Source organism: Lissotriton helveticus, chromosome 7 (assembly GCF_964261635.1).
Source record: "Lissotriton helveticus chromosome 7, aLisHel1.1, whole genome shotgun sequence".
NCBI classification, from domain to species: Eukaryota; Metazoa; Chordata; class Amphibia; order Caudata; family Salamandridae; genus Lissotriton; species Lissotriton helveticus.
Window position 1 is genome coordinate 1,262,220,635 of NC_136068.1, and position 25,761 is coordinate 1,262,246,395.

The following is a 25,761-nucleotide window of genomic DNA, read 5'->3' on the forward strand; positions in this document are numbered from 1 at the left end:
TGCCAGAGATAGAATCAGGTAGTCATCTCATTCCTTGTTGGGATCTGTTATTTCCCCCTCTTTCTGGTCATCATTGTCCGTGGTGACAGAGTCCTGGTGATGCTGAGTTTGAGGCGTAATTTCCGGTAGCGATTCCCTGCTTCTAACTGGAGTAACAGGGATGGAACATGGATGCGAGACAGGGATTTTTTGAGAAGCTGTTGGCGGAAATCTCTTTTTATAGTCCGCCAGCATAAACTGCAGATCCATCATCATGGAGGATGGCATAGCAACCATCTCCTCCCGGTACCCTTGGCAATAGTGTTGTAGCGGGGGTTTCTGGTACTCCCCATATCCCTCTTCATAATCATCATCCTGACATTTTACATGTAGTTGTGATGGACTACTGGCATAACCAAAGGGTCCGTCATCCTCTTTCTCTTCTGAATCCTCCTCCTCTAGCAGGTGTGATGGCACTAAAGGAGTAATCTTGCTTGGAGAGGTGACCTCTGGCGTAATCCTCCTCTTTCGGACAATCACCAGTTTTTCTGGAATTTCCCTCGTCGACGAGCCCGTTGACGAGATCGCCGTCGACACTACTATCATCAATGCAGTCGTCGACACCAGGTGTAGAGTGCTATCCGTCGTCGACGACATAGTAACGGTCGTCGATGTTCCCGTCGTCGCCACCGTCGATCCTGTCGTCGACACTGTTGTTGTCGTCGTCGATGCCGTCATCGATGTTACCAGCGTCGACACCACCGTCGACGATTACGCCATCGACGGAGAGGACACCGCAATAGGCAATGATGGTGACTTTGATAGTTTCTTTACCTCTATCTTTCTCGACGGTGATGGTTTCTTCATCGACGATCCTGTCGACGATGCCAGTTTCTTAGATTTTTCCTCAGGAGGCATAGAAGACGGCTTCCTGAAGGTTTCTCAAACCTGAGGAGGTGACTTTAATGGCTCAGAAGTAGATTCTTTCGGTGATTTTTCTCCAGAAGTATGTTCTTTCCGCTCCTTTTCCATAGATTGAGGAGATTTTGAAGGACTACGCCCAGAAGACCCATGAGTGGTCTTTTTGAGGGCCTTCTCAGGACGTTCCTCTGAGGAATGAGAATGAGGAAATTTTCTTCTCTTTTGAGATTTCCTAGATGTAGAGGAGGATGCCTCATTACTGTCACTGGAGATAACCTCCTTTCTGGCCTTTAGCTTTTGAAGCCATATCAAAAGTCGTCCCTCACGATCTCTCAGAGTCTTACTTGAGAAAGTGCGACATACCTTGCAGTCTTTGGCCTGGTGATCCGGGTATAGACCGTAAATGCAGTCAGCATGAGGGACATCAGTGTAGAGCCTCTTCTTTTTACAAGTGGCACAGGCTCTAAATAGACCTTTCTTCTCTTTTCGTCACATTCCTAAAAGAATGTACCTAAAGACAGTCCAGAGTATGGCAAAATCCAGTTGAAGATATAAGAACAAAGTTCCTGAAAAGGGTTGAAAATAGCAGACTTTGAACAGAGCTCAAAAGAGACTCCCTAGCACAACGTGCAGTAGAAAATCTGAGGGTCAAAAGGTTCTCCAGGAGTGATCTAGAGGGTGAGGAGCTCTGATTGGTTCAGAGACAAGTTTGGTCTCTTTTACATAATGAAGGTAATGGGTTGCAAAAGGGAAATGGGCCTAGGTCTCTTTTCAGTTTGCTATACAACTAAGCATTGCTTTTTAATATACCGGAGACTCCCATCTCGACGACAGGTATGTGAATCTATGAAAGCTGCAATACTGGAGTAAATCAAATGCTACTAGTGGGCCTGCTGAAATACGGGGGGGTTGGGCCCTTAACAACAACCACCGTGGGCCTATATTAAAATGCAAACAACTGTAACAAAGTGGTTGGTTTTGATTCAAACGATTTTACCAAATGGCTGGTTAATAAATAAACTGTACCTGTGTCTTCATATCACAATTAAACAGATACAATTAATGCATTTTTTGCAAATCATAAAAAGGAAAACACGCTTTGCTGTGACACAAATCAAATAAATTGAATGTACCACAAAACAGATGGCAGTAAGTTCATAAACAAATTAATGAAAATGGTGTAACCTTAACAGTGCTGTGGCTTGCTTGGAAATAATCATCCTTCTATATAAAATAAATCCCAAAAGTTCTGTGCATTAAGAAACACAACAATTGTTCAAACCAGACCAGTGTTTCTAAACTAAATGGGTTACCTTATAACAGCTCAAAAATAGCCTGGACCTATCGGTACTGGCAAGGTTTCAAACCATCTAATATGGAGGGAATAATGATTGTGCAGCTGAATTCCACTGTCCATATGGATGCAAAGTGAATGGAATCCCAACTTGTTTCGAAGCACTGGGCTCTGAGGGTTCTCTTCAGGTCTTTGGGCTTGTGGTGGTTTTTGTGGATCGAGTATCTTCAATGGGAAATGATCCAGACTAGAATTCTGCTGTGCTAAAAAAAAAACGTGTGCGTGCTTGCCATCTGTTAAGAAGTCTCAAGGCTATCAAAGACTTCACCTATCAGTACCTGGGCTCTTCTGCTGAGAGCCCTGACTGGCCAAGTGGTGCCAAATCCAGTTCCTGGGCCCTCGGAAGTGCACCCTGGTGGGAAAATCCACGCACTGATTCTCAGCGCCTGTTTTCTTGATGCAGCACCTGCTTTAAGACTGAAAAATCGCTGCAATGTGAGTCTTTTGCACCATCACCAACGTCTGTAGCACCTGCTCCGACTACGACTCAGACCCTGCTTCGCCACTGGAGAATCAACGCGGCGCCTGTTTCGCGTATATGAACTCCTTAAGTCTTTAGTCAAATATTTAACCATCAAATGAAAATTAGAGATACACAGACTACAGACCAAAGATTATATTCAACTGATAATTTAATGTGCTGATTTGAACAGTTAAGGTTCAATTAATATTCACAGAGCGTAAAAGAAGGTTGCTCCAAGGGGGAAGCGTGCTAAGAAAGGGGTTGCTCAGTGTTGATCAGTGAAGGAGAAAGGAAATTCAGTGACATAGAAGGATGAAACTACAAGTTATTCAAAAACACTATAGACGGTTGTCAAGCACCTATAAACTTCCTGGGTATCGTGATTAAAGAAGAATCTGGCTCACTTATCACCAGTCTATACAGGAAGAGCAGCGAGCGCAACACTCTGCTCGGGTACACTAGTCACCACCCCCGCAACCTCAGGGACAACTTACCCTTTGGACAGTTTCTGAGGTTGCGGAGGAACTGCACCAAAAAGGAAGATTATTTCAATGAATCTGCAGGCCTCCTTACGAGACGACTAGAACGTGGTTATCCCATCAGACTTTTGAAAAAGGCACGTAAGAGAGCTTGGCACAACCATAGGGAGTTCTTACTTGCCCCTAGAACAAGGACCAAGAATGAGGAACGCTTGGTCTGTGTCACGACTTTTAATACTCAAAGTAACTGTATCAAAAAAGCCATTAATAAACATTGGCATCTGGTCACGGAAGAACTTTGTAACATGCCCCCTCCCCTCCACGCTTTCAAGAAAGGCAAGAATGTGAGGGACTATGTGGTCAAATCCTTGCTACCTCAACCATACACCTCTGGACAAAGTACACTGTGGGGACTCCCACAAGTCAAGTGTCATTTTAAATGTGGTTCATGCAAAGCTTGTCAGTTGACAAAAGATATGATGGAATTCACACACAATGGCCATACCTATGACCTTAAAGACCACAGTAACTGTAACTCCTCTGGAGTAATCTATGCTATCATCTGCCCCTGTGGCTTTTTGTATATAGGACAAACTACACAGAAAATCAAGTCCCGCATACTACAACATTGTAGCCGCATTAGATGCCAGGTGCAAGGTGCCCCTTTGGTGGACCATTTTTCCACCTTTGAACATACACCCGAAAGCCTCAGGTGGTAGGTTATAGAGAAAGTTAAACCCAACCCGAGAGGTGGCGACTTTGCTAGTGCACTAAGCAAACGTGAATGCAGGTGGATACACTCACTTGACACAATCAAACGTGGCCTAAACAAATCTGAGGAGATTAACAGACAAGTGTCTGCTATGAATTAATTTCTCACTGTCTGTTTATGTGCATGTACCCAGGCTTCCACTGTACACCATATGTAGCATGGGCTGTAACACTTCCTTGCCATTACAATATGTAACATATGCTTTTTACTATCTCATGTACACTATTTTCATTGTAATTGATACTTAGATGCCGACACACTATGGCTCCATACATCCTTGTATGCCCATGAACATGTACTGTCACTGCGCCGCATCTATGCAACTGTCAACACCACTCTGTGGTTAAATCCTCACTGTATATACTGTGCACTCAATTACACTGTTGTTTTTAAATATGTTGTTAATTTCTGGTGCCATCATCAACTGCACCACCATTCTCAGTTGACAACATCCTACTGTTTTAATTTGTCCACTGCTCTAATTAACCATACACTGCTCTTGCCTCCGGGCTTTTTAAATTATTGTTACCTTGGAGCTCCCATTAGACTATTCATATTGGATAATTATGGCTTCCTACTGATCATTCTCGCACCATCTACGGAGTCTTTGAGTATATATCACTCATAATTATTGGGAGCTCCTCTCCTCACACCCCGTTCCACGGCGCTTGACGCGGCAGAGTCTTTCTACTCTGGCCTTTAGCGCACGTCCTCTGAACGTTTTCCCGTGCCATCGTTTACTTTATATACAAGCGCACAGAGCCGCCGTCCATTTCGCGCGATGCAGGGAAGATGAACGGACGCTGACTGATCCACTCACAGGTACTTTAGCCCACGGCTAGGGACGTTACAAGTGCCTCACTGCCTCATGCCCCTTACATGCTGAGTATTGAGTTTTCTCATTATTCACTTCCAGATTGCCGATCCCACACCGTGAATTCTACACAGATCACGACGGCGACTTCCTTCCCTATACTACCTCTCTGAATTGTATTGAGGTAGGTCATGCTTGCTTTTTCATCATGCTAAGGACTAACTGATCTACCCTTATGCCCCCCTATAGCAATTAAGGCTACTTTCATTCCTTTTCATAGGGAATCCTTATCCCCCTGATGTGAACCCTCGAATTGATTAAGCCATGACAGGACGACCAGCATATTAGTGGAGTAGTGTGGCTCACTGGTTAGAGGCGGCAGACCCGAGAGCAGAGGACGGCCCGGGACCAGGGTTCGATTCCCGACGCGGCAGGTTTCTGGACCAGGGTCAGCGGACTCGATAATTCTCTCGCCTCGGTGCCCACTCTGATCAGCGATCACACTCGGCAACTCTGGGCACTAGCTTGCCTCATCTTCACTAACGGCCCCACCAGACCGCCGGGGATGCCTGGTCTCACCCTGGAGATACCCATTAAGGGACCATCTCTCAGGGAAGCCAGGAAGGGTTTCGCAGCGGTCGAAGCACGGAGGTACCCCTTCGGGAGTGATTCCAGCGCTATATAAGCACATAATTAATTAATTAATTAATTACTGTTTCTTCGCCCACGCAGAGGGTAAGCCCCTGATCCGTGCGCTCCATGTCTAGAAGCGCTATCCTTTACACAGCTACAGACCTGACCTACTGTTTTATACCCCCTAGGTGACTTAACCACCCATATCCCCGGGTGCCCCCTCAATTCACCCCAGTCCTGATGAAGATCCGCACAGCCGAGGCTACGAATACCCCTTGTGCTTTAAGTCGGATCGAAACGTCGACGCCCTAGGAGAGGCCTAGACTTACCATTATATGTTCCTTGTCGTGCAAATTGGGAATCCATTTCTGTATTTATGCATACAATTCAAACAAGTTTATTAATACATGTATAAGCTAGGCCACGTTGGACGGTGAATGACAACCGTCTATAGTGTTTTTGAATAACTTGTAGTTTCATCCTTCTATGTCACTGAATTTCTCTTCTCCTTCACTGATCAACACTGAGCACCCCCTTTCTTAGCACGCTTCCCCCTTGGAGCAACCTTCTTTTACGCTCTGTGAATATTAATTGAACCTTAACTGTTCAAATCAGCACATTAAATTATCAGTTGAATATAATCTTTGGTCTGTAGTCTGTGTATCTCTAATTTTCATTTGATGGTTAAATATTTGACTAATGACTTAAGGAGTTTATATAACCATGCCTGTTCAGTAACTCCTACTAACAAAAATAATAGATATAACTATGTTATTTGACTGAATGTCCTTGTGAATAGGGTTCTAGGACCACTGTTTTATGTATTTTATTACTGCATGACCTCCTCAGATATCGCTGTAAAAAAGACCTTTTGTCCTGACTAGTTAGCCTTTGTCCGGACTTTTTACCGTCACTGCCCATAATTTAGCTACTTGCCAGGTGGGCATCCTACCACTGACTTTTTAATAGGTGGAAAAAGAGAAATGGTGGTGGTGGTAGTAATGGAAGGAAGGCGGAGTAGTGGAGGAAATGTTGAGGGCTGCTCTTGCTGGGTAGGCTCCAAAAATTATTAAGTGATTCCATTCTTTTAGAGAAGTTTTATTTCTAGTCCTTGCTGCTGGAACAGCAGAAACTATCCAACTAGCTGGGAATAATGAAGAGCCGGAGGAGACAGTAGAAGGGTATAAGCAGGGCCAGTAGATTTATGCAATTTTGCGGCCGCAACTCTTTTGTCATAATTAGGGATGTGTTACATTGTCCACATAACCCATCATCTACTGCATAATCTGCAGATTTTCTTTAAAAAAAAAATATTGTTTCTAGCTCAACCGGATCCAACATTAATAAAAATGTGGAAATATGTGTTTGCGCGCAGCAGAGGGTCCTTCGGAAAGGTTAACTGGTCCTCTTTCAGTTGCTTATTTCTGTACTTGGTTGTTAAACTTATACGAACGATGTGAAATCTTTGCACAGCCAGTATCACCATATATAAAAATCACAAAATAATGAAATAATATATTACAAATGTGGCATGCCTCATAATTTGCCTTTTCTTGCTGCATCATTTATCCAGCTCTGCTGCATAATGTGGTGATCTCCTGCTGCATAATTGCGGTGGCCCTGAGTATAAACAATGTGGCACACGCACCTGAGTTGGTGTTGAAGTAGAAACGCTGCATGCTTCGGTCAGTGCAAATCTCTGGAAGGCCGGCAGGGTATGGAAGTCTTCGCCATTCATACCAAATGGCAGTTGTGCCATCATTGGCTACTTCCATGACAGATGTGGCCTTGTCTCCTGCAAGGGCCTCGAACGTCATGCGTGCTGAGATGCCAATCTCTTCCTAGGAAAGACATGATAACATATACTGAAAGCACATAAGTACTGAAAGGCCCGCATGGAGAAAGGAGGGAAGGTCATGAGGTACTTATGAGTGGTTGTCTGGGTGGTGTTTCCGATCCCGACGGGATCAGCTGGGCAATTATGTACTGTGGTGAGTCTTTGTACAATTAAACATGCCAACAAAAACAAGTTTGGAAAAAAACAGAAAACTAAAAGACCAATGTATGTGTGTACAGTATCTGTTATATACACATGTCATTTGTATTACGTATGTATTAACTATCCATTCAAGTTATACATCACTGCCCTTGTCTTCCCTTCTCCCAGCTCCCTGTCGTGTGCGCGCGAGCCCCACGAGCTGTTGTTATGAATGTTTGATAACTGTTCAGATCTTGTAAGGTGTTGGCGCTCCTTGATAAAGACTGGGCGTATTACCTATTCTTCCTGCCGCGCTATTACAAGGTGGTTTGTGTTTCAATTCTGACCGAGTCAAAACCACAGACCGTCCCTTATCTCCAGTTCCGACTTTGCATTCACAATATGATTCCTCGGTGTCTGTCAAAAGCCTTTATTTATCTTCCATCTGACTACGGAATTTTGCGTGGCAAATGAAGGGATTCGAAAAACACACCATTCAATTAAACATACAACTATTCAGGCAAGAAATGCTACCCAGCTTCAGAAAGATTTTCCATAGGAAATCAGCCGTAAATCAATTGCCGGAGTAATGATCCCCGACCTGCCTTGAAGAAATTACAGCTCTCCTAAGACCAAAAATCAAGTTTTGATGTCAACAGGGGCGTAGAGTCATCAATAATATTTGGCGATGTGAGCTTGAGATTTCCCAACAAGCAGCATGGTGGACTCAACAAACAAGCATTTGGAATGCAATCGGTCTCGCATTTGTTAAAGTTAGAGCTGTTGGTGTTGAAAACAACAATGTTTTTTACTTTTGATTTTTATTTGCAGTGGAGTTATTATATTTGCATAGCACTTTTGCCAATGGTATAAAAGAGCAAAAGTAAAAAACATGATCCTTTTCAATACCAACAGCTCTAACTTTAACAAATGTGAGACCTATTGCATTGGAAATGCAACTGATATTACATTTGTTGGAGTTATTGGCATTATAAATGCCATTTTTATTTTATCAATACATGTTGCAGGGTGCAGTAGATATGTGGCCAGAAGACGTCCCATGGGCCCTCTTTTAGCCCCATATGGTACTACACCCTGCAAAGCTGGAGTTATTGGCATTATTTATAATTAGCAATGTTTTTTACCTAGCCATGTTACAGGGTGCAGGACCATTGATGGCCGAAAGAGGTTCCATGGGCCCTCTTTTGGCCACATATGGTATTGCACCCTGCAGAAGATATGGCAAATCCACGCTACCCATAATGCATTGTATTCAAGACAGTAGCACAAGTACATTCAAATAGCTATGTCCATATATAAAATTAGTAGCTTTGAAATGTGGCAAAACAATTATTATATGAAATGCGTTACTTACCTGTAACTGCAGTTATCCAGTATTGGTATCTTTCATAGATTCACATGCCTGAATCATTCCACGTCGTCGGGGTGGGAGTCCCCAGTATATAATAACAGTAATGTGATATAGACATATACATACAAATAGGCCAGAGGTCTCACATTAGTAACCTATCCAAGTCCTTTTGTAAAAAGGACCAAACATTGGCCAGGAGCCAATCAGCTACTACCACCCTCTAGAACCTTCCTGGAAGGAGCCCTAGTCCCTCAGATTTTCGTAAGCACAGTGCTAAGTAGTACCTACTGAGAGAACTAAGGTGAGCCCTTCCAGGGGAGGCGGGTGGGTTGCATGTGAATCTATGAAAGATACCAATACTGGATAACTGCAGTTACAGGTAAGTACCGCATTTCTTATCCAGTATTATGGGTATCTTTCATAGATTCACATGCCTGAATCAGAGTAGCAAGCAATAGGCAGCACATTTCGCATAATATATCATGTAAGACACTTGATAATAACTTATCAATAGTGCAACGCAATAAACTGCAAACAGTAGCAGGATAAGAAATGTGCAATTAGGTAATAGGAAAGGTGGGATGAAAGGAAGAGGGCTCACCTCTAATGAAATAGATGACGGAGCACCGCCTGACCCACTGCTGCATCCTTCATAAGTTCCGAATCCAAGCAGTAGTGCTTGGTGAACGTATGTGGTGTCTTCCATGTCGCCGCTCTGCAAATGTCGACAATGGGCACCCCAGAAAAGAGCGCCATGAGGTCGAAACCACTCTAGTGGAATGAGCCCGAACTTTGGAGGGCAGAGGATGTCCCGCCTGCTGATGGCAGAAGGCAATGGCCGCAGAGATCCATCTTGAAATGCTCTGCTTTGACAGAGGTAGGCCCTTCCTGGGCCTGCTGAAGGCAATAAACAATTGGTTGGACTTGCGAAATTGTTCCATTCTATGAATGTAGAATTTTAGACATCTTTTTAGATCTAAGGAATGTAGAGATCTCTCCGCTGCTGAAGATGGATTCGGGAAGAAAGATCTCAGGACAATAGGTTCGTTTAGATGAAAAGCAGACGGAACCTTTGGTATGAATTTGGGGTTAGTCCGTAGAATGACCCTGTCCTGTTTGAACTGAAGGAACGGGTCTTGAATAGAGAAAGCCTGCAGTTCACTTACTCTCCTTGCTGACGTGAGAGCCAGCAAAAGAGCTGTTTTCCATGACAAGTATTTGAAATCTGCTTTATGCATTGGCTCAAAAGGATGTTTCATCAACTGAGCCAAAACCACATTGAGTTGCCATGTAGGTGGTAAAGGTTTTATGTGAGGATAAGTCCTGAATAAGCCTTTCAGAAACTGCTTGACCAGTCTATTGGACCATAGGGAAATTCCAGACGAAGAGCGCCTGAATCGAGATATGGCTGCCAGGTGGACTTTGATTGAGGCATGGGCCAATCCCGAGTTGGCCAGGTGAAGCAGGTAAGGCAGAAGTTGTGCCGGAGATGACGAGAATGGGTGCAGTTTGTTAGCTTTACACCACAAACAGAATCTCTTCCACTTAAGGGAATACGTTTTTTGGTACTGTCCGCCCGGGCCCGGGCTAAGATGACTCTGCAGTCCTGAGGAATATCTAAGTTCTGGAACTCTCTGAACTCAGGAGCCAAGCCGATAATCTGAGAGATGTCGGATCTGGATGCTGGACTTGCCCCTGGTTCATAGTGAGGAGATGCGGGTAAGGCCGGAATGGAATCGGAGGCTCCAGCGACAGAATGTGTAGTTCTGTAAACTAGTGTTTGCGCGGCCACGCTGGGGCGACCAGGATCAGAGTGCAACGCTCCGCTTTCAGTTTCCGGATGACCCTGGGGATCAGGGGAAATGGAGGAAAAGCGTAAGCAAAGACGTTGCACCATGCCATCGAAAATGCATCCCCGAGAGATCCTTTCTGGGGATGCCAACTTGCATAATGTTGGCATTTTGCGTTGATCTTCGTCGCAAATAGATCCAGTTGAGGTCTGCCTCATTGGGAGAACACTGCGTCGAGAGCATGTTGGTCGAGCTCCCACTCGTGACAAATGGAGCGTTGTCTGCTTAGTGAGTCCGCCAGGGTGTTGTATGCTCCTGGGACATACTCCGCTCTCAGCGAAATGTTGTGTTGCAGTAGCCACTTCCAAATTCGCTGTGATTCTTGAGATAATGTCATGGATCGAGTTCCCCCTTGCTTGTTTAAATAGTGCATGGTGGTGGTGTTGTCCGTCCTCACAAGCACTAGGGAGTTCCTGATCCGGGGCAGGAATGCTCGAAGTGCCAGGTATACTGCCCTCAGCTCTAGCAGGTTGATGTGGAGCTGTTTTTCTGCCAGCGACCACTGACCGTGAATTTGAAGTTCCTGCAGGAACCCTCCCCATCCTTCCAATGATGCATCCATTGTTATCACTTGTGGGGAGATTGGGAGTAGGAATGGAAGGCCCTGGTTTAGGTTTTTTGTTTGAAGCCACCAGTGCAGGGCCTTCACCATGGACGGAGTGATCCTGATAAGATCGTCGAAGGATCCCGTACACTGGATCCACTGAGAGGATAACGCCTTCTGTAAGGGAAGCATACGGAGGCGGCAGTGTGGTATTAGGAGGATATTGGAGGAAATCATTCCTAGCAATAACTTGAAGAGTCGCACCTTGATGGTCTTTTTGACCTGAATGTGGGCTGCCAGAGACCTCAGCTTGAACTGACGCTCTTCTGAGGGGAAGGCCTTCTCCTGATGCGTGTCTAGAGTTGCTCCCAGGAAAGTGAGGCGTTGAGAGGGCTGCAACACTGACTTTTCCTGGTTGAGCGTAAGCCCCAGGCTTTCGAAGAGCTGAAGACAGGCGTTGGAAGATGTGCGTACGCCTTCTAGAGTAGGAGACTTGATGAGCCAATCGTCCAAGTAAGGGAATACCTGGTGATGGTGCTGGCGAAGGTACGCTGCCACTGGAGACAGGCATTTTGTAAAAATGCGTGGCGCCGACTTCAGGCCAAATGGCAACACTCTGAATTGGTAGTGTCTGCCTGCCACTACAAACCTTAGGTATTGGCGGTGACTTTTGTGGATGAGTATGTGAAAATAGGCGTCCTGGAGGTCTAAGGACACCATGAAATCTTTGGAATTGAGTAGCTGTAACACCTCATGAATGGATACCATACGGAACGATTGTTTCTTGAGGTATCTGTTGAGGTTCCTTAGATCCAATATAGGTCTCCATTTCTTCTCCTTTTTCTGTATTAGGAAGAACCGGGAATAGACTCCTTTCCCCCTCTGACCTCTGGGAACTCTTTCTACGGCTCTTTTCTGGAGCATTAGTGAGAGTTCCGCTTGAAGGAGATGCAGATTCTTGTGCTACATGGGACCTGGGGGGTTCGAAGGAGGAGTTTCCACAAACTCCAAAGTATGGCCGAACCGAACCAGCTGGAGAACCCAACGATCCGTTGTTATTTTTTGCCAATTGTGCAGGAAGTTGGAAATTTTCTCTCCAACTACGTAATGTGGAGAAGAGGAGGAGGCCTGTTGGAGAAAGAAGTCATTGTCTTCTGGCGGAATCTTTCTTTCCTCCTCTCCCTCGAAAGGAAGACTTATTGTATGAGGACTGGCCTTGTTGCTGTCTCTGTTGGTGTTGAGGCTTGTATTGCTGGGACGAGCCGTAAGAGGATTTGTATCCCTGATAGCCACCTCTTGTCTGCTGGCCTCTTCCTCTGGAGCCCCGAAAGGAAGTATTTTTGTACTGGAGGGTACCCAAGGTTTTTTTGGTCTCCGTATCTTTCTTGATACCCTGTAGCATCTCATCAATATGCTCCCTCTACAATATTATGAAATCCCCCGATATCTTCTAGGGGTGAATCCGCCTGAGCCTGGTCTGGGGAAGCCGGACGTTCAATAACATAGTCATCCCACTCGTCATCCTGTATTTCTCCCTCCTCCTGTTGACCTTCTTCATCTTCTCCTACTGCTTCCTCCTCCTCCTCAGAGGATGGTAGAGGAGGCAAAGTCACAGGATCCTGACGAATGACCAGCGGTGGTGGTCTAGGGCGAGGAGGTGGAGTTGATGTCACAAGATTTGGAGGCATCACCGAAGGAGGCGGAGTAGGCGGAAACCGCTGCTTGTAGTCCGCTATGAGGAATTGGAGGTCCGTGACTATTGAGGCCGGGAGGCACACCATAGGCTGTGAAGGAGGGGGCGGTTGTTCTTCGTCGACGGTGGCGTCGACGCTGGAGCTGTCGTCGATGGCTTCGTCGATGTCGACGGCTTCGTCGACGTCGATGGCTTCGTCGACGATGACATCGTCGACGAGGTTGTCGTCGACGTCGATGGGACCTTCGTCGACGACGATGGTTTCGACTTCGTCAACGCGGAAACTATCGTCGACGGAGGGGTCGTCGACGCTTTTTTGACAGGAATTATTGAGGTAATAGACCTACCCGTCGACGACGATGCTGAGGTAGTTGTCGACAAGGTGGTGAAGGTTGATGCTGTCGACGTAGAGATGGTAACTGTCGACGCTGTCACAGGCAAGGCAGAAGACACCAGCACAGGCTTCTTGAAGGTGGCTTCCTGAAGAGAAGTCTTAACTGCCATGGCTTTTGGACGACCCTCTGAAGACTTTGGCGTCTTCTTTTGAGGTGGCACATCAGACGGACCTGGAGATGTCTGTCTTGGCCTTTTGGCAGAGGAGTGTGAGCTCCTGAAGGAACACTCGCTCTCACCTGAGGAGACTGTACGATCCTTGTCCTTTAGTCTCTGAAGCCACAGAAGCAGGCGACCCCCTCTGTCTTTTAAAGTCTTGACAGAGAAAGTGCGGCAGACCTTACAATCCTTGGCAGAATGTTCAGGGTAGAGACAGTCTTCATGTTTGTCATCTACATGTAGTCTCAGCTTACTACACAAGGCACAAGGTCTAAAGAGCCCTTTTTTAGGAGTGGTAGACATAGCTGCTCTAGCACTCCTCCACAAGAGTAATATTGAAGTGAAAAATATGGAATAAATCCAAAAATACCAGATAGCTGAGCAGAGCTCAGTGGAGACTCCCTTAGCACGACGTGCGGTAGAAAATCTGAGGGACTAGGACTCCTTCCAGGAAGGTTCTAGAGGGTAGTAGTAGCTGATTGGCTCCTGGTCAAAGTTTGGTCCTTTTTACAAAAGGACTTGGATAGGTTGCTAATGTGAGGCCTCTGGCCTATTAGTATGTATATGTCTATATGACATTACTGTTATTATATACCGGGGACTCCCACCCCGACGACGGGGAATGATTCAGGAATGTGAATCTATGAAAGATACCGATAATGCTGGATAATAATTAATGCCAGATTAGGTTGTACAATGTGTGGAGCTGATGAAGGGAAATTTATAGACAATCTCATATAAATGTGAGATGTGAGTGCCAGCCTAGCTTAGGACCAAGTGTATGTCTTGCCTGAAGCCTTTTAAGAAAATAGTGCCTGGTAGTAGGGAAGAAGGAGACCCTGGTGCGCCGTAAGATGATCCACAGCCTCCTGCGTGACTACACTGCACTGGACTAATCAGATGAAGCCGACGACGATGACTGAGGACCCAAAGGGGTCCCCTTGTACCCTTGCACGGGCGGGGGGACCCTAGAGGGGACACGAACTTGTTTTTGTGCGTTTTTCATTAACCCAGGAACCGGTTGGCAACAGGGGAGAGGAGAAGGTGGATGAATACAGATGGAGTAAATGTAGTTATTTACTGTATGTATTTGACTAATGTGAACTTTTCCCTTCACATTTAAAAGGTCAATTGGATAGCTTGCACACTTGTTGCCAAGTTTGTTTCCAACGACTGACAAATAAATACGGTGTTGTTGAAGGTGACGATCGATGTATCTGAACCAGAAACGACGCCCTGACAAGAGGAAAAAAAGTGCCTTGAGGCTGTAATTAACCCCTTCGACGCTGATGACGAGCTGAGCTCGTCATGTAACGCGTGTTTTTAAAAAAACGCAGCGCGCATCGGGAAAACCGCTAGCGCGCATGCGGTTAAGAACTAAAGAGTAACAACACATGTAACAGGGGGTATCCTCATGGGAGGTTACAAGAAGAAACAAGGTGGCACTAAGGAGGGACTACTAAGCCTATTGAGCAATAAAAAGCCACCATTTACAAAGGACAGGGACAGGAGCCAATTCAAAAAGATGGCCGGAAAGTGGGCGGAGCTTTCAGCACATATCCTGAGTACAGCATGTCTCAAAGAGACAGCGCAAGCGCTGCCTAGGTGAGACCTAAAAAGGGCAGGCGGGCGCTGAGTTAACTGAAGTTGAGGAGGGTTATAGGACGGGTGTATAGGTAGTGTAGTGGCTTTAGTTTGTAGCAAATTAGAAAAGAACGTACATTCTTGGTAACAGTAATATACATATCGAGACATAAGCCACAACACAAGATGACACAGGACTCAGATTCTCTATTTGTTTTGCAAAGTACAGTATACTTGTATTAAACACGTTTCTTCTCTACTTAAGGACATGGCAGTGTGAGAAGTTGGCCTGGTATATGTGGTCCATTAATTAAAGTGGGCACCTTGCACCAGTACAAACAATCTTTATTGATGATAGGTTAAAGACAACCTTTATTGAAAGCTATCCTAGTGGTAGCTATGGAAATCAGCCTTCAGGCTAAGTCTTGGAGGAATGTAAAGCAGCTTGTTTTACCAGTCTATAATCTCTTGAATGACCAAATGAAAGGAGAACCACATCAGGTATATATAAAGTATATTTATTTATTTCTAAACACTCCCTACTAATCTCTTTATGAGATTAGAGGTCAAAGCACATAAGTTGCATTCAAAATATCACAGTAAACTAGCACAATATACGACAGACCCCAGGGGGGAACCAAACCATATAATAAGTAAGTGGTATAAGAACCACGACTTGACTAGGCACATGGCCTAGAGCACGTATGTGAGAAGTTGGCCTGGCATATGATGTCCACTATTCTAGTGGGCATCTTGCACTAGTCCAAACGACCCTTATTGATGGTAGGTTTAAGACAACCTTTATAGAAAGCTATCCTAGTGGTAGCTGTGGAGAGCAGCCTTCAGGCTAAGTCTTGAAGGAATGTAAAGCAGCTTGTTTTACCAGTCTATAATCTCTTGAATGATCAAATGAAAGTACACCACACAAGGTACATATATAAAATATATGTATTTATTCTAAACACAACCCCGCTAGTCTCTTTGAGGCTAGAGGCCAAAGTACAACACAGGAACTTAATTAGCACACAGTAAATTAGCACAGTATACGTTATGCCCTAGGGTCCTCACAAACCATATACTACAATAGTGGTATAAGAACCATGGGAGAGATAGAAGTGGGGCCTAGGGCCTGTAGAACCGCTGGGGCAACCAGGAACCACCCAAGGTAGGGACGCAGGAGAGACACGGGTGCAGTGCAGTATCTAAACACAGCCGCGAATCACCATAGACTTCTATGAGGAAAGTTTAAGTTACAATTTTAAAGATTAAGGACACTTAGGAGTGAAATAGGATGGAACCCTTTTAGACTTAGACACTTCGAGAGTCAAGACCCATGGGAGCACTGGAGTACTCGTGTTACCTCACCCAGGGAAGCCGGGTGCATAGGTGTCTTTTGGTGTCGGGTTGCGTAGTCGACTCCAATGGAGAGCTGCAAAGAAGTGCTGCAGGGGACCAGAGAAAAAGTGTCCGGGTGGATCCAAGATCAGAAGAACCTGAAAGCAGAGGGGACAGAGTCTGGGTCACTAGCCAGTGACCAGGATGGCGTCAAGAAGATGCCAGCCGATGTCGGGTGTTTTCAAGTGAAGTAGGTGAAGCTTGACTCTTCAGCCAGGAGGCGACAACGACAACCAGGAGCTGGATTCGAGCTGTCCCACGAAGGATGTGCTGCCTTGGCAACAGCAACCGACGCAAGATGACAAGATTGGCTTTGGTGCAGACCAGCAAGGTCTGAGGGACTCACCCTTTGGAGGGGAGTCAGGGCGCGCCTGGAGCAACCAGGAACGCCCAAGAAACAAAGGATTGTCCTTCGTGGGGACCCACTAGCCAACGGACTAGGGATCACGAAGGAGCCTCGAGCTGCGGTGAAGAAAACAAGCCCACGGAACACTCGTGGAGTGTAGGCCTCTCAGCTTTGGTGCAAAAGGTACTTGGGGCAAGGTCAACAAATAGCCCAATGCACAACTTTGGGAAATTTTGGGAAGTAGGTGCACTTGCAAACTTGCAGGATGTCCAGGAGTTCCGGTCCCACGTGTCAGCCTCGGAGATGTCTGGAAGTCAGTGTCCTGAGTCGCTGATTCTACGGGATCTGGCGAGAGACAAAAAAATGCAGACCGACAAGATGCTCTTTGGTGTCTGTTTGAACAGGGAGGTCACTCCTTGACCTTAAGGGGGATTTCTTCTGTCTTTCAGTCGATATGGAATGTCGAAGGTCCAAGATTTCTTCTTCAGAGTTTCGTCCAGGGTAATCTGAAGTCCTAGGGACTGGGTTCCTATACTTATACTAAGTTTAGGTGATGGACTAACTCTAGGGTCCCACCTATGGGAGGACCTGGGGAGGGGGTGGTTACATCCCTTGTCCTTTGTCCAGTTTCACCCCAGAGCTGGGGCTGAGTGCCCCAGCAATCGGTTTGAACTGGGAAATGCATGGAGCACCTTGTGTGCCCGAGGCAGTGTCTGAAAAACATTCACTGAATGCAACCCACCCTGCCCCAATACACTAAAGCCTGTCTGGAGAGGTGCTAGCACCTCCCTGGACAGGAAACCTATTGTCCAGGCCTCCCCTGCCGGAGTCTCATCCAGCAGCCGGAGGTCAGACTCGTGTCTGTGGCAACAGCATCCATTTTGTGATGCTGGGGCTCTTTAAAACATTTACCGGTTGTACCAGTCTACATGTCTTCTCCCTCTAGAAGGGTGGAATGCTACCCCTGCCACCAGAACTGGCGGGGGGGGAATGAGGTATTCCAAAGTGTTTGACACCAAACACGACATGTTTTGATAAAGCCAAACCAAAGTTAGCATTAACCGCGAGTATTATAATGCACTTAAGAGTATATGGTATGGCTTTATCATAAAACAGCTATAAGGAGGTATTTCCGAAAGCTGCAGAGGGGCTCAACTCATGCTAGGGCACGCTCTCACACAAAACCAAGCACTCTGCCTTCAGGATTGTCAAGGCATGCCATAATAATAATAATCCAAATTTGTAAAGAGCAAATAATCACCCGTAAGGGTCTCCAGGTGCTCGGGCCGTAGTGAAGATTAAGCAAGCTATTGCCCAGAGTCACATGGTGCTGGGCTAATCTGCCGCCGGCGCCGGGGGTCGAACCGTGATCTCCAGATTCCAGCGTCAGTCGCCCCGGCCGCGGCACCACACCTCTCCCTCGCGGCACCACACCTCTCCCATAGGAGTGACTTATAGGTTAATATGTGTCTATATATATATATATATATCTATATCGCTTTGTTCGCCCTAAGTGTGGCAGGGTATGCTCAGACGTGAGTCCCTTGCTCACTTGGCCACGGGATTCAAGATAGCCTGGCTGATGAATCCGAAACCGGTCCCAGGATGCTTGTTTCCGGTCCATGGAAGACATGGCTTGGCAGTTCGGGCTGGACTGTTCCCATGAGGCACAGGGTCAGACTGATTTGCATATAGCCATGTCTGAAATGGGGTGGCTGAGTGGGCTAAAGAATGGTGATGGATTAAACCCAGATCAGTTGACTGGGGGTGAGTGTTTGATTTGCTCAAACGCTCCGTCCATCATCCCCTTTTGTATCGCTTTGTTCGCCCTAAGTGTGGCAGGGTATGCTCAGACGTGAGTCCCTTGCTCACTTGGCCACTGGATTCAAGATAGCCTGGCTGATGAGGATTATGAATCCGAAACCGGCCCTAGGATGCTTGTTTCCGGTCCATGGAAGACATGGCTTGGCAGTTCGGGCTGGACTGTCCCCATGAGGGACAGGGTCAGGGTCAGACTAATTTGCATATAGCCGTGTCTGAAATGGGGTGGCTGAGTGGGCTAAAGAATGGTGATGGATTAAACCCAGATCAGTTGACTGGGGGTGAGTGTTTGATTTGCTCAAACGCTCCGTCCATCATCCCCTTTTGTATCGCTTTGTTCGCCCTAAGTGTGGCAGGGTATGCTCAGACGTGAGTCCCTTGCTCACTTGGCCACTGGATTCAAGATAGCCTGGCTGAGGATTATAAATTCAAAACCGGTCTCAGGATGCTTGTTTCCGGTCCATGGAAGACATGGCTTGGCAGTTCGGGCTGGACTGTTCCCATGAGGCACAGGGTCAGACTGATTTGCATATAGCCATGTCTGAAATGGGGTGGCTGAGTGGGCTAAAGAATGGTGATGGATTAAACCCAGATCAGTTGACTGGGGGTGAGTGTTTGATTTGCTCAAACGCTCCGTCCATCATCCCCTTTTGTATCGCTTTGTTCGCCTTAAGTGTGGCAGGGTATGCTCAGACGTGAGTCCCTTGCTCACTTGGCCACTGGATTCAAGATAGCCTGGCTGATGAGGATTATGAATCCGAAACCAGTCCCAGGATGCTTGTTTCCGGTCCATGGAAGACATGGCTTGGCAGTTCGGGCTGGACTGTTCCCATGAGGCACAGGGTCAGACTGATTCGCATATAGCCATGTCTGAAATGGGGTGGCTGAGTGGGCTAAAGAATGGTGATGGATTAAACCCAGATCAGTTGACTGGGGGTGAGTTTTTGATTTGCTCAAACACTCCATCCATCATCCCCTTTTGTATCGCTTTGTTCGCCCTAAGTGTGGCAGGGTATGCTCAGACGTGAGTCCCTTGCTCACTTGGCCACTGGATTCAAGATAGCCTGGCTGATGAGGATTATGAATCCGAAACCGGTCCCAGGATGCTTGTTTCCGGTCCATGGAAGACATGGTTTGGCAGTTCGGGCTGGACTGTTCCCAGGAGGCACAGGGTCAGACTGATTTGCATATAGCCATGTCTGAAATGGGGTGGCTGAGTGGGCTAAAGAATGGTGATGGATTAAACCCAGATCAGTTGACTGGGGGTGAGTGTTTGATTTGCTCAAACGCTCCGTCCATCATCCCCTTTTGTATCGCTATATATATATATATAGGCAGCGTGATCAAGGGCAACTCGCCTGAAACGCGTAGCTGCTGGTCTCTGTAGAGGTTGCTAATAAATTCCATCTTCCCTCGTCAGCAAGCATGCGCTGCTGCGGCTTGAAACGCTGTGAGAGCCGAGGAGGAACTGAGTTTTCATATATATATATATATATATATATATATATATATATATATATATATATTCACAGAAAAAACCATAGGTTATAGACCATATATAGTTAGGAATTAGCATTTACAAAACCTTGAAAATTCACTGAAAAAACCATAGGTTATAGACCATATATAGTTAGGAATTAGCATTTAGAAAACCTTATTTTACTCACACAAAACCATTGAAATTCCATATATAGTTAGTTGCACTAACTATATATCGCGCACCCGCAATCCACTGCTGATGATGTCACATATTACATCATTCATGACATGGTCAGTGACATCACTGATGACATCACTGATGACATCTCAAATGACATCACTGATGACATCATGACACACCAATACCAGTTACTACATACGCACTCACTGATTCCTACGTCTACACACACATTCACTCATTCACCCATACAATCACTCATACATACAGTCACTCATTATTACAACACTATCATATGCACTCATACACCTATGCAGACAGTCACACACTGCCACTCATCCATGGAGTTACTCACACACCAAGTCAGTCCTGTAAAGAATCAATCACACTTCCATTTCTTCATCTATACAGTTAAACACAGAACACCATACTTCAGTGACATCACTGATGACATCACTAATGACATCTGAAATGACATCACTGATGACATCTCAAATGACATCACTGATGACATCATGACACACCAATACCAGTTACTACATACGCACTCACTGATTCGTACGTCTACACACACATTCACTCATTCACCCATACAATTACTCATACATACAGTCAGTTATTATTAGAACACTATCATATGCACTCATACACCTAGTCAGTCCTGTGAAGAATCAATCAAACTTCGATTTCCTCATCTATAGTTAAACACAGAACACCATACTTTTCACACATATACTAACACATACTTACTCTCTTATACAATCACTGATACAAGTACACATTGATATGCACAGAGTCACACACCTCCCAGCCAGCCACACACACACTCAGTCTTCCATACATCCACTCATTCTTCAATATGTAAAACGTATTTAAACTTTACAAAAACACACAGACACTAGATGATGTCATCAGTGATGTCATTTGAGATGTCATCAGTGATGTCATCAGTGATGTCACTGACCATGTCATGAATGATGTAATATGTGACATCATCAGCAGTGGATTGCGGGTGCGCGATATATAGTTAGTGCAACTAACTATATATGGAATTTCAATGGTTTTGTGTGAGTAAAATAAGGTTTTCTAAATGCTAATTCCTAACTATATATGGTCTATAACCTATGGTTTTTTCAGTGAATTTTCAAGGTTTTGTAAATGCTAATTCCTAACTATATATGGTCTATAACCTATGGTTTTTTCTGTGAATTTCATTGGTTTTTTAACAGCTAATATCTGTAGCTGTAAAATGTATTCTTCTTTAAATCCAAAAATATATTTTATATGTTTATGAATAATTTTTTTTTAAAATATTTTTTTTTCTTCGTTCCCGCTTCGCGAATCGGGAAGCTTCCCGTTAGCTGACCTTGATGCCGCGAAATAGACCGCGAGCCGGTAAACGTTTCTTTACCGCAAGTGCCGCGTTAGAAAACAACATCGTGACGCCTCCCGTCCGCATGACGTTTCACGTTGTCGCGTGATACGTCATATGACGTGCTACGTTAGCGAACTGGTACGTGAAGCGAGTCGCAAAGCGCAGGTTTCTGGAAGCAAACCGGGAGGCCCTGCAAAGCGCTTAACGTAAACACAGCAAGTCATGTGACTTGGTAATAACACTTTTCATTGGTTCATTTCACTTTTGGTTTCCTAATGATGTAAGACTAGGTCATATAATCTAAAATGAACACTTTTGATTGGTTGAGAACTCTTGTTTTTCCCAATGATGAAAATCCCTCCTTCTTTCCTCACTCTGACTTTCATCATTGTGAGAGAAAGACCCTTTGTGATCACTGAGCAATGGCTTCTTTAGTAGCTTCAGCTGGTGCTTCCCCACCACCTCCACCACATCCAAGGAAGAGTGGACCACCTGCTCAAGTTATAATTCAACAAGAAGAGGAAGAAGAGGAACAGGACGACGAGCACGAAGAGAGGCAGTTTTTGCCTGAGCAGCCCAGGACGTCTCACCGGAAAGAAAACTTCATTTGGCAATTTTTTAAAATTCCCAAAGGTCAGAAAAAAGTAAATGCAAGATACGTAACTTGCCTTATATGTCAAGATAGACTGTCCAGAGGAACCGAGAAAAAATACAGTTTCGGAAACTACACAATGCATCGCCATATGACTAGGTGGCATCCTAACAACTACAGTGCTGCACAGTTTCGGAACGACCTAGATAATCTCCCTATTATGGCCAGAAGATCTGTTGTACCGGAAGTAACGGGACCAGAGGGCAGGGAGATGGTGCCAAATATACAAATGAAATTTGGTGAAGTAAAACACATCTGCGTATTTTGCGATGGATTCATTTCCTACGGAGAAAGAAGCATCACTCTGATCAACAGAGCTATTGACTATCATATGCAAGTTTGTACGAAACGCCCAAAATAATAAATACTTCTTTTTTTGTTTTGTTGCTCCTGTTGAGCCCTTTACAATGAATCGTTTTCATTGCCCCCTCCAAGAAAAACCCCCAAAAATATAAAACTGTTCAGAAAAATTCAAAAAAAGTAAAAAAATGTTCCGAAAAAAAATAAAAAAAATATAAAACAACAAAAACAATTAAAAAAAAAGTTCTTTTCAGAACTACTTCCCCGTTATTAAAAAATTGGTACAATATTTGGAACTGTGCCAACCTCTATTTCTCTTAGTTCGCTTCCCAGTTCGCTCGCCGGTACGCGAACCGGAAGCGAACCAAAAACAGTAAGTATAAGGGAAGGAAACAGACACTTATGTTAAAAGAAAGACAGCTATAGGGGAGTAAACTAGAGATACTGTTACCCGTAATCCACTGCTGATGATGTCACATATTACATCATTCATGACATGCTCAGTGACATCATCAGCAGAGGATTGCGGGTTTTTTGGCAACGTGCCTTATCCACGGTTTAATAACGCTGCCTTTTGCTTTATATAAGTTTTCAAATTGTATGAAATATATACCAATAGGTCGTTATGAACCTTTAGGTAGTGCTTTTCTTCATGAGGTCTGGTCGCTTCCATACACATACAGATGTTTCAAAGATGATCAAGAAGTTTATCTGAATGGAGAGGAATGCACTGAGACGCCAGATCATTCACTAATGTGTAGGCACATACAGTTACACGGTTCATGCAACAAACACCGACCAAATATGGCTTGCGTGTTGCAAGGCACGCCAGTTCCTGCTATCATCCCCACGTTCAAGTTGTTGGAAAATGGTAGTTATTTGATGCTCAATAATGAAGATTGTTCTGAGTTAATTAAAAGTATTCCTTTTATCGTAACAGTAAGTGAACGGGTTATTTGCTGCAGAAATGTTCTATTTCCTCCCACACATGAACATAGGGAGTTTTCAATCTGGCCACAAATACCAACCTTGGGACAGATTTCAACGGCATGGCAAGAATAAGAGCTCTTTTGTCTCAGAGAGAGGTGGCCTTGAGTTCGGCCCGTGAAACTTTCGTGCTTCACATAGCGAACACCCGTACAGAGGTGCAGACCCTTTTCAATTCAGATGGTTCCGACTATCTTTAACGCATCCTCCACAAAGGTCCTGGCGCACTTTTTTAAAGTTGTTACCAGTGGTCTCGTGACTTCATTTGAGAAAATCTTTGGAGTCATCCCTGCTTCCTTTCATTCTATTTTCTCCACTCTGGTTCGTGGATTGGCATTTTTACTTGCATTACCAGCGGACGCTCTTGTGCTTTTTTACATTTTTAAATATGGATGTCCCTCCTATGCAACCTCCCACCCTGCAGCTGCTGACACTGTTCCGCAATCGCATGCTAGAATATTATGGCACAATGCCGTTGGCGATATTAAGCACGGCATATGGATTATCTTTTCGATTCTCCTACTTCACCTGTGTCCAGCCTGTATTTCACTGCCTGACCTGTGATTTCGATTGGGCCATTGATTTGTGTCTCTGCGGACCGGTTTCTCCTGACGTCGACTTTAATCAGCTGATGACTCCTATCATTACTCACGAGTTGGTTTGTCCTGGCGAAAGGATTATGGCTGTGGCATTGATGCATGGACTACTTGGTCCCTGGAATTTACTGGCGGCAGCACAGTCTTTCTTGGAACAGAGCTTTCTTGAAAACCCACCGAGCTGTCCTCTGATGGTGATAGAGGATCCGGTGCTGGGAGAGCACGTATGTTCTTTTCCGCTTTTAAATTGGATGGCTGAACTGTTTTCGGATGAAGACGGTGACTTCCTATTGGAGGCTGTTGCAGCTTATTTTGCATACACAGTTATGTCATAGACCTTTTTCATGTTTGATATGCTGAGTACTAGCATTTCATTGACAATTCATTGACTTATTTGTCAAGTTTTTATTATTTACCTTGCCTATTGGCTTAAGACTCGATAAAGTACTTGGCTGTTTTATTTTTCTTTAGCATTAAATTTGCCTCGTTTTTAATGCTTTACCTTGCGGACCGTCCACATATAAACTTGCAATCTGCTCTCATGAGATGGCACTTCTATTATCTTATTCAGTTCGTTTCCGGATCATGGGGAGGTGTCATCTAGGTCCTGGATATCTTTACACCGTGTTAAGTTAGCATGGGCTCATTACCGGTTTAAACGCCATTTTTCCTTTTTTGCAACTTCTGCACACGACACTTAGTTGTTGCTTTAGCTTTCCACCTAGTAGTTCATCGTGGTTTACATGAGAATAATATGTTATTGCTCTACTATCTGCTTTGCTTGTTAAACTATATCTGTACAGCGAGTGCTAAAGTTTCAAGAACAACACGATACAGAATTGTTATGAGGTCTGATCTCCACGACTTCATACTCATAACATAAGTGCAACTTCTGCCAATTCTGGGCATGAGGCGGGTTTTATATTGCTTTGCCGAACACACATACACAACAGTTGATGCGGTTCACATGAAGAGAGAGCTGGTGTATGCTGATGTGATTCCTTCAAATCTAAGACACTAAAGTATGGGCACGCCCTAAACCAACACAAAGAGACCTTCTTAGCAAATAATATAATATGTGTATTAGGGAGGGTGAGATATAAGCAGCCGCGGGCCGTGGAGGGAGTTACGGTGAGGCAGGGAGGCGGGGAGGGGGAGAAGCAGGGTGGAGCCCTCTCTACCCTGCCCCTCCCCCTCCCCGCCTCCCTGCCCCACCGTAACTCCCTCCACGGCCCGCGGCTGCTTATAAGTGTTGCTAACTCTTATTCATTTACAGCATGTTAACATACTGTCACCATTCGCTTTTTATGTACTAGTAACTATGCTGGTAATTTTGCTACTGATAATATGTGTACTTGTATTCTCCACCCTGCTTCTCCCCCTCCCCGCCTCCCTGCCTCACCGTAACTCCCTCCACGGCCCGCGGCTGCTTATAAGTGTTGCTAACTCTTATTCATTTACAGCATGTTAACATACTATCACCATTCGCTTTTTATGTACTAGTAACTATGCTGGTAATTTTGCTACTGATAATATGTGTACTTGTATTATCTAAGATACTACGCCTGAGAAGACGGCATTAGTAAATAAACATTTCAAATACACATGTGTTCTTCTTAACTCCATGTTCTGGTTTCTAAGAAA

At 45.0% G+C, this 25,761-nt stretch overlaps 1 protein-coding gene across 3 annotated transcripts in view; it reads right to left on the bottom strand.

Annotated features, from left to right (window-relative positions):
* Positions 1–25,761, bottom strand: part of MYCBPAP (MYCBP associated protein) — a 1,019,029-nt gene that overhangs the window by 552,270 nt on the left and 440,998 nt on the right. For all 3 annotated transcript variants that reach the window (XM_078654453.1, XM_078654451.1, XM_078654452.1), the window contains one exon: positions 7,064–7,256. In XM_078654453.1, coding sequence (XP_078510579.1) covers positions 7,064–7,256 — 193 coding nt within the window. The remainder of the gene's footprint in view (positions 1–7,063; positions 7,257–25,761) is intronic.